Genomic DNA, 13,619 nt, shown 5'->3' with positions numbered 1-13,619 from the left:
TAGCATGAATATTCTTACAAACTTTTTAATAACTGTTTTTAAAACAGTTTGATTCGTGATTATTATTTTTATTAATTAACAAATCTAATGTGATTTTTTGTCATTTTAATGCTGTCCTGAAAAGTAAACATTATTTTATTTATACTTTTAAGGTCACCCATTATAGATAATATTATAAACACATATTTTATTTGAAAATTTTCATTTATGAAACAATTAATTAATTGTTATTAAATAATCATTTCAATGGTTGTCTAGATTATTTAGTCAACCTATTAGAGAAAGAAAGATAAAGAAGTTTGAAAATATTACTTACTAAGTAATAATTATTTTAATTGTTATATTTATTTTTATCTCGTCATGATAAGTTGCATCTTTGGTAAATAATCATGGTTTTAATAAAATAATAATTGTACAATAATTCATCACTCCATACATCAAAATATTATATGTAAGTTGATAGCCAAACACTGTACCTATTGCATTTATTTAACACTAAATAATTCTATTTGACTACATTTACTACATATTTTGTTTTCTACATTTTTTTACTACATTATTGTTTTCACTAAATCCATTTTTATTATTTTCACGACAAAAAAACGAGGCTATAAGAATCAAAACTACACATCAAAAAAATATGAACAAAAATGGCAAAACTATGAATGCGTGTAGAATAGATGATAAAATAATAATTTTATTAAGTAGCACATAACGAATGCAAAATATTAAAGTTAAATAATAATTCTAATATTACTCAGCATTTGATTATATCTACTGCGATTTAGTATGCTGGATAGTGATTTTGATAGTATGATGCCGATTTTTAAAAGGAAAAATCGTTTAAAACAGTACAGTGTTTTTCTATAGTGTGTGTTACTGAAGAATTAGAATATTAATAATGTTTTTAAAAAAAAAATGGTTGTTAAGTAGGTTTTGATTCTCATTGCCTCAAATACTCATTATCAGAGAAAGGCATATTCTGGGACATTCTAAATTGAACTCTTTTCCCTTCATATAATATTATGTTTTTTATTATTGTCCTAATGTAATTATCCATGAACACTATTTTAAAATATAGAAATAATTAAACACTATCCGTAATTTGTATACAGGTTCTTAACATTTTAATTTATCTTGCTGAAAACGAAGTATAAGTATATTTTATAATAATATTATACTATCTATCATTTTCAGCGTCTATGACAGCCGGTACATACTCTAAATCAAGATCTATACTACTTATACATATTATTATTATGAAATTAATTTTCATCACACATTTTTCATACGACTAATAATTTAATGTTTTACAATGATCACAGTATAAATAATACACGCAAGAAAAATTATGGCTTGGCTATCAACGGTAATGGTTGTCTACTTTGAAATTATTCGGACGCCGTTTGTTGTAAGCCAAATTAACAACGACAGGTTTGGGGACCGATTCAGAGATCTGCTTGGAAATCCACACCGATGAAGGAATGACGGGCCTGCCTTTCCTCTTGCGGAGACTTTCCGTAGGACCCCTTGTGGGACGTAACATCTGCCTGAAGTTGAACGGACCGTTGATGTCATCATCATCGAAGTGCTCCTTTGCATTGTTGAAACAGACTTCTGGAATGGATCGGTCATGCATGGACTGCGGAGAGAGGCGGAATTGACTTTGTTTATTGGGCGACTCCGGGGACTGCCTGAGGATGCGACGAACGTCGGGTGGCGATTCGTAGTTGTCTTTAGTGACTTCTGGTATTCCTTTCCATCCAGGATTGCAAAGCTCATTGATTTTGTTACTGAAACAAATTAAATAGTCAAAATAAAGCTTTCATTATTCAATCAACGTGAAAATAAATATTTTTATTGTAATGTATATAGAATACTGCATTTGACTGAATAATATGACACTATTTTATATCTATTTATTAACCATTAAAGTGGCTAATATTTATAATATTTTTAGGTTTTTTTATAGTATTTGAGGAAGTGGTTGTAAATTAACCACTTCTGCTTGTAAAATGTGAAATAACACTATATTTACTTGCCAATTCAACGCTATTATACTGCTAAACGATATAAACAATTATTAGTAAAATGATGTAAATGGTTACCTATTAATCAAACATCAGAAAGCTTGGGAAGAAAATATTACAAACTATTGATTAATAAATCTTTAAATATTTTTTTAATATAGTACATAATATCTACTTTAATATGGATGTAAAAATGTAAAATTAATATTCATTTCACTCAGTCAAGTGTAATATTCTAATATCTGTTACACTGCACTACTCTGAAGATGGCTCCAAATGATGATAATAATGATTCATACGCATCGTTAAGCAAAGAGGGTCGATAGTCAACCAATAGCTGGTGAAAACTAATATGATACATTAATAACGCACTCCATGAATATAAATACGAATCAACATGTCATCTGAACACGCCTTGATGACACCATAACAGGTAGCAAAGAATTTAACCTACTGCTCATTCATCAACAGTGCTTAACCTAAACTAACCATAAAATCAGCTTTTCTAATATTTTACAATTTATTAAGATGCTTACAGTAAAAATGATCGATACAAAATTACTTAACGCCTATTTTGGCTTGACAAGTATTTGTTATAAATAAAATTAATATGATGTATTTGACACAAATACTGCAAATTGATTTATTCTTCCATCCATAATTTCATAGTATTTTATACATATTATGTATAAAATACTATGGAATTGTTGATCTGACATTCCAAATTAAAAAATTGTATTGACACCAATTTATAGCACCTTACTGAAGAGAGATAAAAAGAATTCAGAAATTGTAACTGATACAAATAACAAAATCACAATATATATTCTGTTGATATGAAATTTTTGATTAAATGGAATAACCCTCGAAAAAATTACCACATATTAAGCCTGATGTAGACCAATCGAGCGAATGTTCGTTCTTCCCCCACTCCAGCGTATTTCTCTCGACGTAAACGTTTTTTATCGAGGAGTGGGGGAAGAATGAACATTCGCTTTATGCGCCATAAGGCACTTGGTTACTCTCCGTCAATTTATAATAACATATTGATTTACTATCCAAGCGAATAAATAATATTGATCCTTTCCAATACAATAATATTTAATTTCAATAACATTAAATTCCACAAATATTTTTTCAGTCGATATCTATTCAGATTGTAACACCATTATAGTCTTGATTTACAGTCTAAATTTATCGAATTTAACATTATTTACATTACTGTAAAATAGAATTCTTCCAAAGTAAATGCTATCTCAATTATCTAATTTATTGTCAGTTATTCCTATCGTTTACAAATTGTTTAACTTCATCTGTCAGGCAGTATTCGCCACAGCACCATATCAGTAATTTACAAAATAAAATGATTTACTCACTTGACTAAGTGGCCTCGCGCCCTTGGGGAACCATGGTGAAGAGCCGAATTGGGTAAAATATTGTGCCATGCGGGAGACAGCTGCCTGTCTGCCAGCGGTCGACCAATTGACACTCCTAGAGGTCTATCATCCGATGGGTAAAACCTACAGAATAAGCACATTATTATTATCCATATATAAAAATATGTATTAGAAATAACGAACACTTTCATAATATGAATAACATATATGAACATATTATGTTTGTTATATTTTATTTTTTGTACTTATTACAAAAATTATATTTATAATAAGACCTGTTTCATCTGTAGAACATTCTCAATTAGCCCAAGTATGAAACCATTATTTATTAAAAATATAATTATGAAAATAAGTACAAACAATAAAATATAGCAAGGTGTACCCCAACACAATATTTCTAATACAATGTCTTCCCATCAAATCTTCTCTCCAAAATTCAATTTTAGTTAAAAATTTAAATATAAAATGAATTACAATATGAACATTATAATCCAATGCATTCCATCTATAATGGTGGACATGGACTTCAAGCAACTACGTAATAATTGCAGACAGCCACATTTACGGTCCATATGTTGGGCATTGGTAATATTAGATACAATATATTATTATGCAATAGCGTGTTAAAATACTAAACTCTCAAAATATGACAGTAACAAATTCTTCAAAATCATATTAATCCTATATTACATAGCATTTCATAGATAATGCTTTTGTACCTAGTACCGTTTTTTGTTTTACCTGTCTGGACACATTTGATTTTCTTTTTGTATTAGAGGTGTGTCCCACGATGAAAGAGTGACTTCGTTCTCATCGAACTCTGGAGAAGGACTAATTAATTATCGAGAGGATTGATTCCATGTTTAGTGAACAATTTTTATTCCGAGTAGTGCAGCAGTAAGGAAAGAAACACAAAGCTTAGCATTTTAATGATTGGCAGCAAATATTTCATTACTTTAATTTGCTTTTAGCTTAAAATAAATTATTCAATGTTAGATTTTTTTAATATCTTGATCTGATATTGAAATAAACAGTTTGAGAGTAATAGATAGTAGTGAACAATGTGCAAAATGTGGTTTTAGCTATTTAAAAAAACAAAAAGCTTCGATATTTCGTCCATAGATGTGTCTGTATTCAAAGGATAATATATTTATTTTAAAATGTGGGCAAGTTCTTATTAACTATCTATAAGCCATCAATAATTGGTTTGTTCTCGCAAACATTGTAGATGCGCATTTCCAGTTTGAAATAACATGCTCTCGCAAGTCAAAGAAAAAATCAGACAAAAATGTGTGAAACAATTTTATTCCAATAATAAGGTTGCCATCAGACAGTCTAAATGACAGATGGAAATATAACTAAAAGTAAACTCAATTGCTCTGGTGACAGTGTTCTGATGGAAAATTTAAGTTTTTTCCATGTTTTCAGTAAAAAAACTAATCATTCATAAAAATAAATTAGATGTTCAAACTAGCATTTTTCAAACTGTTTTAGACCACTTGATGATTGATTTGCATAAAGAAACAAACCTTTAATAACACAACGTCGCTGTAGGATTGGTTTGTCGAATAGACCAAATGTTCAGGAGACGAAAAACAAATATCGTAATCTTATATTTAAATAAATGGAGATATTGAAATTGTTATTTTTACAGCATATGAATGATGTATTCATTACCATTACAAAGTAATTTAAAGAAAGGGATGGTTCTAATCCATTTAGATAAAAAAAAAACATTCTGCATTAAAAGGTCGATTTCGACAAAAACGGATGTTCGACAAACCAATCCTATAGCGACGACAATGTAACAGTTTAGAAACAGGTGATGCCATCGGTCCATAAATCATGGTCTATTTACAATAAACAGAATGACATAAAAAATATGAACAACCTCATTTTCAAAAACAGAATCCTGCATTTTATTTTCCAAACAGTAGGTATCAGCAATTAAAGATAGGTATTATATTATAAATTGTACCTTGACAAAGGTTCTCGTGAGTCAAGAAGATCCGGAGTAAGTTGGCCACGAGCCAAAGAGGACATTATGGTGAAACCTGGAGGAGCGACATAATCCGACGGTGGGGGCCGAATCTCTTCCAGCGCTACGCCTGGCTTATTACGCCGCATAATCTTATGTGCTTCTTGGTTTGAATTGTGGATCTATAAAATAAATATACCAAATGTACAATACAATGAAATATTTCTAATTTGGAGAAAAATTTATTTATTTTTATTTTAATTAGCAATTGTCTGTTAAGTTTTCATATTATGGTCAAAGCATTTAATATTTACAAAATATTAATAAATTGATATACCAATAAAAACACTAAAGCAAGGCATTTTGATGTGAGTGCACCGCTGACAAATAAATATCCGAGCATCTGTGAAATTTACTACAAGTGAAACTGCAATCTTAAATGCCTTGCAGCTATTTTAATCATCTCATTTTTCTGTTTCGCTTTCATATTACTTAGGTTCTATTTTAATACAAGGTGATTCAAGTAAAATCCAATAGAAAGTTATTGAATACATTTTATATTATATTCATTGACCCCGATGAAGTAAGCAAGTACAGTGATTAATATAATATTCTTACCTGTTTAGAGAAAATTATGAGTTGGGCCTGGCGATCATGCGCTGGCGGTTGAGGGGCTGGTCTCTTGGGACTGCGCTGGTGACGATCCTTCAAACGGTCGCCCCATTTTCGACGAACCGTGTATCCACGGAAGTCTGCAATGATAAAAGATGATTGATTTTAAGAAGTGACTACATTGACTGCAAATTATACCTAAATGATTAAATATAATATTACATTATTACAATATTTAATGGGCATACGCAGTGTAGTATTGGAAGAGCATCTGGTTAATTCATGTCATTTTGTTTCAATGTGTGTTTGATCCAAAACAAAAACCTAAATGAATTGAGAAAACAGTTAACAACAGTTTCACTTAAAAATCTGTTTAGATAATAGATCGGCAACCTTATTATCATGAGTTCACTACAAATGGAAATTCATATTTACATGAGCAGATAACATATTTATATTTATTTTTTATTGGTGTTAATAACTTACTCCAATTTTATATTATGAAAATGAAAAGGCTTCATGAAGTTAACACTACAACTAACAGGCCACGAGGTCCAATTACATTAGTGAAACAGGTCGCAGAAACACCCTGGCTTGAAAAATTTACATAAATAGAAATATTATATTATGATATCATCGGTAATTGAACTCAAAGTGAACAGTATAACAAGCGGAAGCCTTACGTATTGGAGTATGAGGCGGCAGTGGCGAAGAATGAAAGTAGGCTGCAGAGATTCGACATAAATGGTGAACACTAAACGTTGTTAGTCATACTTATTTGTTTTCATTGAACTAAGAATGCAAATTGCAGATGGTATTAGTTAGTTTTTCAAAATCCAATTAAACCCTATATGAACCAAACCTAAAGAGGTAGATAAAAAATATTGTTTTATTTATAAAATATCTAAAATTACCAATCTCGGTTTATTACAATTGAGAAAAAATACCTCCTATAAATAAAAAAAATAATTTAACATATCAATAATATTGTCCTGTCTATTGTGTTATTCCTGACAGTACAGAAAATTAAAAATAAAAACATATAGATTGTTAAACTTACGACTTTGAATGATGACTGCAGCTTTATTTGAATTGATGTTTTCTTTTTCATTTGAAACTACTGCTGACAGCATGTCCTGTGATGAGAGCCTCTTCAGTAACTTCACTTTCATGAATGCCGATTTGCTTTTACCATCAGCCGCTTTATAAAAAAATAAATCTGTAGGTAACCTTTCAATAAAACTATATTGTGCAATACAATATAAATTCTATTCAATTAATTATGGTTATTTTTGTTATAATCTTTGAGGCATCTTCAAAAATGAAAATATTAAAAAATATTTACCTTGTCTTTGCTGAATATTTTTTTGTTTCCTGTTTTCAATTTCGAGCAGTCGTAATCTTTCTCGCTCTTTTTCCCGCTCTTTTTCTCGCTCTTTTTCACGTTCTTTTGCCAATAATTTCTCATGTTCTTTGAGTTTCTTACGAGTTATCCACCCTCTGACGTGTCTCTGAAGAGTGACGACACTACGTGCCATTTGCCAGCGAGCTTTCTGATACCAGCATTTGGCCAGCCATCTTCGTACACAAGCTTGCACAAGTACAATTTTTCTTATCTAAAAACAAAAATCGCAATATTTCTAACGATACCAAATTCATATGCCTTTTATATTTTTTCCCCAAATATAACTTTATTATTTTGTACCAAATTTATTATTACTAGACAGAGAATTTAGTACCATCTATTAGATAAAAATATACCTTTTTTCTGTTATTCCTAGTAGTAATAGAATTTTATTCACAGATGGACAGTATCAGAAAATACTAATTTATTGATTCGCACATTGTGGGTGAAATATATGATATTTTCTTTAGTTTGTAGTAATATTAGCAAAATAAATCAGCTGTTTACCTGTTCCTCATATAATTTGGCAAGGAATTCTACATGATAATATTTAAGAAATACTTTTGTTTTTCCTAAAGCCCAGCCGTCCATTTTAAGACGAATCAAAAGTAATCTGCAAGTATTTCGATCAGCTTCAACATGTTCATCATAACTAAATGCTAAGAAACTATACCTGAAATAAAACAAAATAATTTTGTATTAAAGCGTTCTTAAAACAACTGTATTCTAAATATTATTTTAAATTACAATCAAAACACAAACCTCTTTAAAAATTCAGAAAATGACAATCTGTGTGAAAATCCATTCTGCCGTATTCTAATAGTTTCGAGAACTCCAGTGTATCGCAGTTGCTTCAGTATCTTGGTGCTGTCAAATAATTTAGGAGAACGAGACTCATTTGGTTTTAGGCATCTGACAAATTGTGGTGAACCTGACACCATCTTTTGTAGGAGATCCATCAGGGAATAGCGGAAGTACGTTGCAACCGTCTGTTGAGCTCGTGATTGAGACGCTAAGCCACGGCTGTTATAGCGCTCCTGAAAGCATATCCAATATATTAAAAGTAATATTAGATTAGAGATAATGAAATTAATATATGATTGGTAATAATCACTAAACCTTTCAAGGTAATCTGTTTTTCATCAGTTATTTATAAATTATATTAAAACTGCTTGGATTTGGCAACTTGGTCAGAACAATAATACTAATTATTTGTGGAATTAACTGTTTTGGTGAAAATTCTGATAAAATTTAGTTGTTTATAATAGATATAATATGTGAAAATAGTGAAGTTTGCTACAAATAAATCTGCAACAACTTCATATTCTTATATGGGGGGAGAAGGCTTTCCCCAAAGTCTTAGGAAATAATTCTACAATAATCTTCTGCCATATCTGCCCCTTAGCTGGAGCATATGGACACCACACAACGTCTCCAAGAATCCTTTTTTCTCGCCAGTCTTCTTGCGTTATTCCATGTCATGCTAGCACCCCATAGCTCTGCTTATACACTATATAGATAGTATTTAACGGCCTTCCAGGATGCCGGAATCCGTTTGGGTTGAAGAACAGGCAAGTCAGGTTGAAGTCTTTTCAGGCGTCCGCAGCTCATGACCGTACCAGACCCAACGTCGCCTCTTCACTCTCAGCGTAATATAAATAGAGGCTGCATGGTTTGTTCTCTTATCTCCTTGTTACTCTTAAAGTCATACCACCCCACCGTACGGGAATGGGACAACTGGACTCCGGACAATTGGACGCCGCACTGTCGTAGACACGTATACAGAACGTAGACGAGGTATTTTAATCAGTTTCTATCTACTACTTAGTAGTTTTAATTCATTTTACTCTTAACATAATGTATTCTCTATTGCGGATTGAGAATTACCATGCCTAAGGCTGTATATAAAATAAAAAACTCTTTTTTCGTTGGAACTTAAACATATGCACGACTGCTTACGTCTGCATATTTACATTCTCACCAACTATTAAATCATAATATAATCATTTAAATATAAATAATAATATTAAATATTTTTTTAAAGTACCTATAAGTACCTAACGTCTATTTATTTTCGAATTCCGTGGCGTCCAGTTGTCCCGGTGCCAAATCGTCCTAGACCCCCACCGTACATCCAGTATCTGTCGCAAGCATTTACAATATCTACAATATTACCAATGGTATTAATAATATCTTATCTTTACCCTGGTACCACTTCTTGAGCTCGGTGTGCTGGATTTCCTTGATTCGCCATCACCTTGTAGAGCAGAATATAAATTTCCTGTCTTTGTTATTGGGCATTGGAACAAGAATCTGACAATGTCAAACTGGCTCTGCCTCATCAGTTGTATAACTTCATGAGGCAGGAAGTTCCGATTTTTCTCCAAGAAGCCGCTCGCTTGGTAAACCACTCTGCCGGCAAAGTGGTGAATGGCAAAACACACTGCATCCGATTTAGGTCTCACATAGAATTTGCTCTTGATATTATTGTGGAATTTTTCTGTAATCAAACATGAATAATAAAAATTAATAAATATTAATATCACTATAAAATTAAGTAGTTAAACTAGACTTATGAACTCATTTTTAATTATTATTTTATTACGAATTAGGTAGGTAAAAATTTAACAACAAAAAATGAACTGTTAATTATTATTACTATGTATATTGAGTATCTAATGAAAAATAATTAAGTACTAGATTTTAATCAAATTATTGTCATGTTTTACGCTTTCCATTATCCTCATGAGTTTTATCACTCGCAATGTAGAGTGAAGGTCAGTTTCTAATGAACACAAAAATAATGGAAAATAGGTAGCCTTCTGGATGAGTCTGCAACAAGGCTTAAATCTTGATGGCGGATAAATATGGGATGAACTTAAACACGTATTAAAGAATGTGTTAATTTCAATAGTTACATAATATTATGTATCATTTATGTATACAAGTAAATGAAATGCGCATTAAATATTGCTAATATTTGAGGACACTCGGCGTACTTTCTGTTTCTTGCGTTTTTTGACCTGACCATCGTAAAGTAATAAACCGAGTCCAGCTTCAAAGCCTTGGTCCACGACGACTGACTTTCATATTTATATCATATTAGGCTGTTCTGCATTGGTTTCACATGCCTCTTTAAGTCAAGTCATGTTACACACTTTCTTATACATTTTATACTTCAATAATATGCATATCATCTACTTCATACTATAGGTATTCCAGTCTTATGACAAAACATATAGCAAGTAATGCTGGAGAATAATATGCTGGTTAATGTATATAAATATCGCCCAAACTGCATTTTCCATTTTAGAATACAGGCATATTGTGAAACCAGTACGGTAACACAAAGTGATGGCACAGAACAGAACATAATTTATTAACACAGTAAGAGAAAGGTTAACTTGAACTTCCAGTTGAATGGTTAGCTTCACAATAAATGTTGTCTTGATTAGTTCATTGAAAATATACCTTTAGTACATTTGTGTTTCTGTTAGTGAAGATCTCATTTTGGTCAAAAAAGTGTAGATATTATGTACAATGAATAACAAAAAAATATCGCTATAATCAGATAAATAAATTAATTCATTCACTTACCAATCAACGATCGATCATTTGATCTAAGAAACCGGCTCTCTTCGTCTAGCAAAGCCAACAATCCCATTGGCCTCGACAGTAGCATGTCTAACACGGGTCGGTTATCAGAAAATTCCACCAGGTCAACTGGTACTCCCTCCACCATATACTCCTGTTGCTCCCAAGTGAAGATATGCTGATTGAAGTAATATTGGATCTGCTCATTTGCCACGTTGATGCAGAGCTGCTCGAACGAATTGCTCGGAAAATTTTCAAACCCAAAAATGTCCAATAGACCGATAGACAATTGTTCTGAACTGTAACATAAAGCACAAAGCAAAAGTAATACTTGTATTCATAATATGTATTCACGGCAGGGACGGCTCTTGTATAGGAGCAAATGTGCACTGATCTCCCAAATTATTATGTAATAATATGTACGTATTCAAATAACTACATTTATTGTAATAATTAATTATTGTAAAATGTCTTTAATTTGTCGCCCGTCCGCTAAGCGCATTCACGTAAGTATTTCTGGCGTATTTTTAACCAGCCGCTGAACTGGAGATGTGTATACAGGTACGTCTTTCATAGTATTTGTTGAATGTTCGAAAGACGACCTGTACTGCCCGTGTGCCCGACCGTAGACGATTTTTTTGCATGCTGCCGAAATGTAACCTCACTGAACGTACAATTTTTACCTTGCTTTGAGCAATGTCCTCCCTCCTAGTGATTCAAGTATAACCGATAGATGTCGCGATTGACTGGCGCGTTTATAATAATATTATTGTACGTACGTATGAAGTAGGTAAAAGGTTCCCGCGCAGTATTTAAAAATACTAGGTATATTATTATTTCGTACGTTATGACGTTATGAGGTTAATGCTCTGTTGTTTGATGTGCCATATTAATATTGAATCAATCAACATATCGATTAGAGTAATATTGTGATAATTAAGTTAGGTACAGCCATCTCACCATACAAATACGATTTTATAATTATTTTACATTTCAAAATTAAACACTAAATAATTTTAATATAAATAAATCTACAGAAAAGTAAGTCAGTAACATAATACATACAATATACCTACTTATACTTACTATTATTTTTGATGTTGAATGTCTTTCAAATCAGTCCCATTTGGAGTGCAATTTTGGAGTGGAGGTGTACAAAAGTGTCAAATTTTTAATACAAGTGATATCCCGTTGGAAAATTAATGATCCATGCCCAGTATTTATAAAAATGATACAACGCGCATATGATAATGATGTGGGATGACAAATGAGGATTTTACGGCTTTTTCTCAATGACACACGTCTAAAATACTTACATCAGTTACGATTTATGGAAGTTACGAGTGACAAACATGGTAACTATGTCAGCACATATGAAGTGTAATCAGGTACAATAAAAATCGAAAAATGTGTGTATCTATTGCCTTTTGCATCATACTTATCATACCAGAGGCTTGAACTTTGTAACTTTGACAACAAATAAATGCTGTTCGTGAATGTAAGCGTCGTTTAGCATACGCCTACCTCTACCACAAAGGCTATTGCAGATTTTTTTTCAATACCATGAAAAGAAAAATGCATGTCTTTATTTGCAATCCCTAATTTTATAATCACCGGCCGCCACTGATTCACGGATATGTTCTTTCAATAATTTATATTTACCAGTGTGGCCTATTGAAGGATAACAGGGCGTTGATTTGATTTACAGTCCAATCGAAAAGACGAGAATAAAGTCCTCTGGCCATCGCATCACGGGCCGCTCCTGATTCCGTTAAAGTATTATGTCGGGTTATTGTTTCTCCGCGAGTCACGACACTGCTACAAGTAAGGCACTCTTTCAATTCACTTGCATCCACACCCAGTAGACGGGAAACTGTTGACAAATTAAATTAAACAACTGATTTATATAAATATTGATACAGAAAATAATTAAATAAAAAATTATATGTAATTGTAGTAGAATAATAATGTTTCATATTCTGTTAATAGTATTAACCTGTATACTGCGCGCTGAGCGTGTAAATATAGCCAAAAAAATTGAATCTGTATTGCGATGGGCAATTAAACATGCCCGAGATAATTTTAAATCAAACTTTTAATCAATAAACTATACAATAGGTAATTAATTGAACATACATAATTTTGAAAACACTTCTGAAAAAATATATAACCAACAGAAGAAATCGAATATATTAATAGAATAAATTATTAGCAAGTTCAAGTAAGTTACAACAAAAGATCTTGGAGTGATCCAGGACATCGGTTAGTAAATAAAGTAATTTATGCCTACTTTGATTTAAAATACAAAAACCGATTGTCAATAGTAACTTAATTTGGAAAGCGATTCAGAAAATATTGTAAGAGCCATTCGTTACAATTTGTCGCTATTAGATAGGATGCCTATAACATTGTGGTTGGTGTGCGTGGACGCAAATCCCGACACGCAGATTCAATTCCTGCTGGGTGTCGTATTTTTATCAAAAAAGATTTTTTCTATTGGTTATATATTTTCTCAGAAGTGTTTTCTAAATTATGTATATTCAATAAAAAGAATGTTACATACTTAAATCTTGTGAATTATTCGTTGAATAAAAAATATTTGT

General features: G+C 31.7%; 1 protein-coding gene across 2 annotated transcripts in view; it reads right to left on the bottom strand.

The window, feature by feature from the left end:
* Window positions 1-1,225: 1,225 nt before the first annotated feature.
* Window positions 1,226-13,619, bottom strand: part of LOC147072056 (myosin-IIIb-like) — a 78,328-nt gene continuing 65,934 nt past the window's right edge. For both annotated transcript variants that reach the window (XM_085947830.1, XM_085947831.1), the window contains exons 11-21: window positions 12,679-12,889; window positions 11,020-11,315; window positions 9,627-9,922; window positions 8,185-8,459; window positions 7,930-8,095; window positions 7,363-7,633; window positions 7,078-7,218; window positions 6,024-6,157; window positions 5,406-5,587; window positions 3,407-3,550; window positions 1,226-1,793 (exon numbers count right to left, since the gene is read on the bottom strand). In XM_085947830.1, coding sequence (XP_085803956.1) covers window positions 1,364-1,793; window positions 3,407-3,550; window positions 5,406-5,587; window positions 6,024-6,157; window positions 7,078-7,218; window positions 7,363-7,633; window positions 7,930-8,095; window positions 8,185-8,459; window positions 9,627-9,922; window positions 11,020-11,315; window positions 12,679-12,889 — 2,546 coding nt within the window. In that variant the 3' untranslated portion in view covers window positions 1,226-1,363. The remainder of the gene's footprint in view (window positions 1,794-3,406; window positions 3,551-5,405; window positions 5,588-6,023; window positions 6,158-7,077; window positions 7,219-7,362; window positions 7,634-7,929; window positions 8,096-8,184; window positions 8,460-9,626; window positions 9,923-11,019; window positions 11,316-12,678; window positions 12,890-13,619) is intronic.

The sequence above is a fragment of the Rhyacophila brunnea genome, unplaced genomic scaffold (genome assembly GCF_057557595.1).
Source record: "Rhyacophila brunnea isolate RB1 unplaced genomic scaffold, BYU_Rbru_1.0 scaffold_2, whole genome shotgun sequence".
In the NCBI taxonomy this organism is placed as follows: domain Eukaryota; kingdom Metazoa; phylum Arthropoda; class Insecta; order Trichoptera; family Rhyacophilidae; genus Rhyacophila; species Rhyacophila brunnea.
Note: the sequence above shows the minus strand (reverse complement) of the source record. Positions and strands in the feature narration are given on the sequence as shown.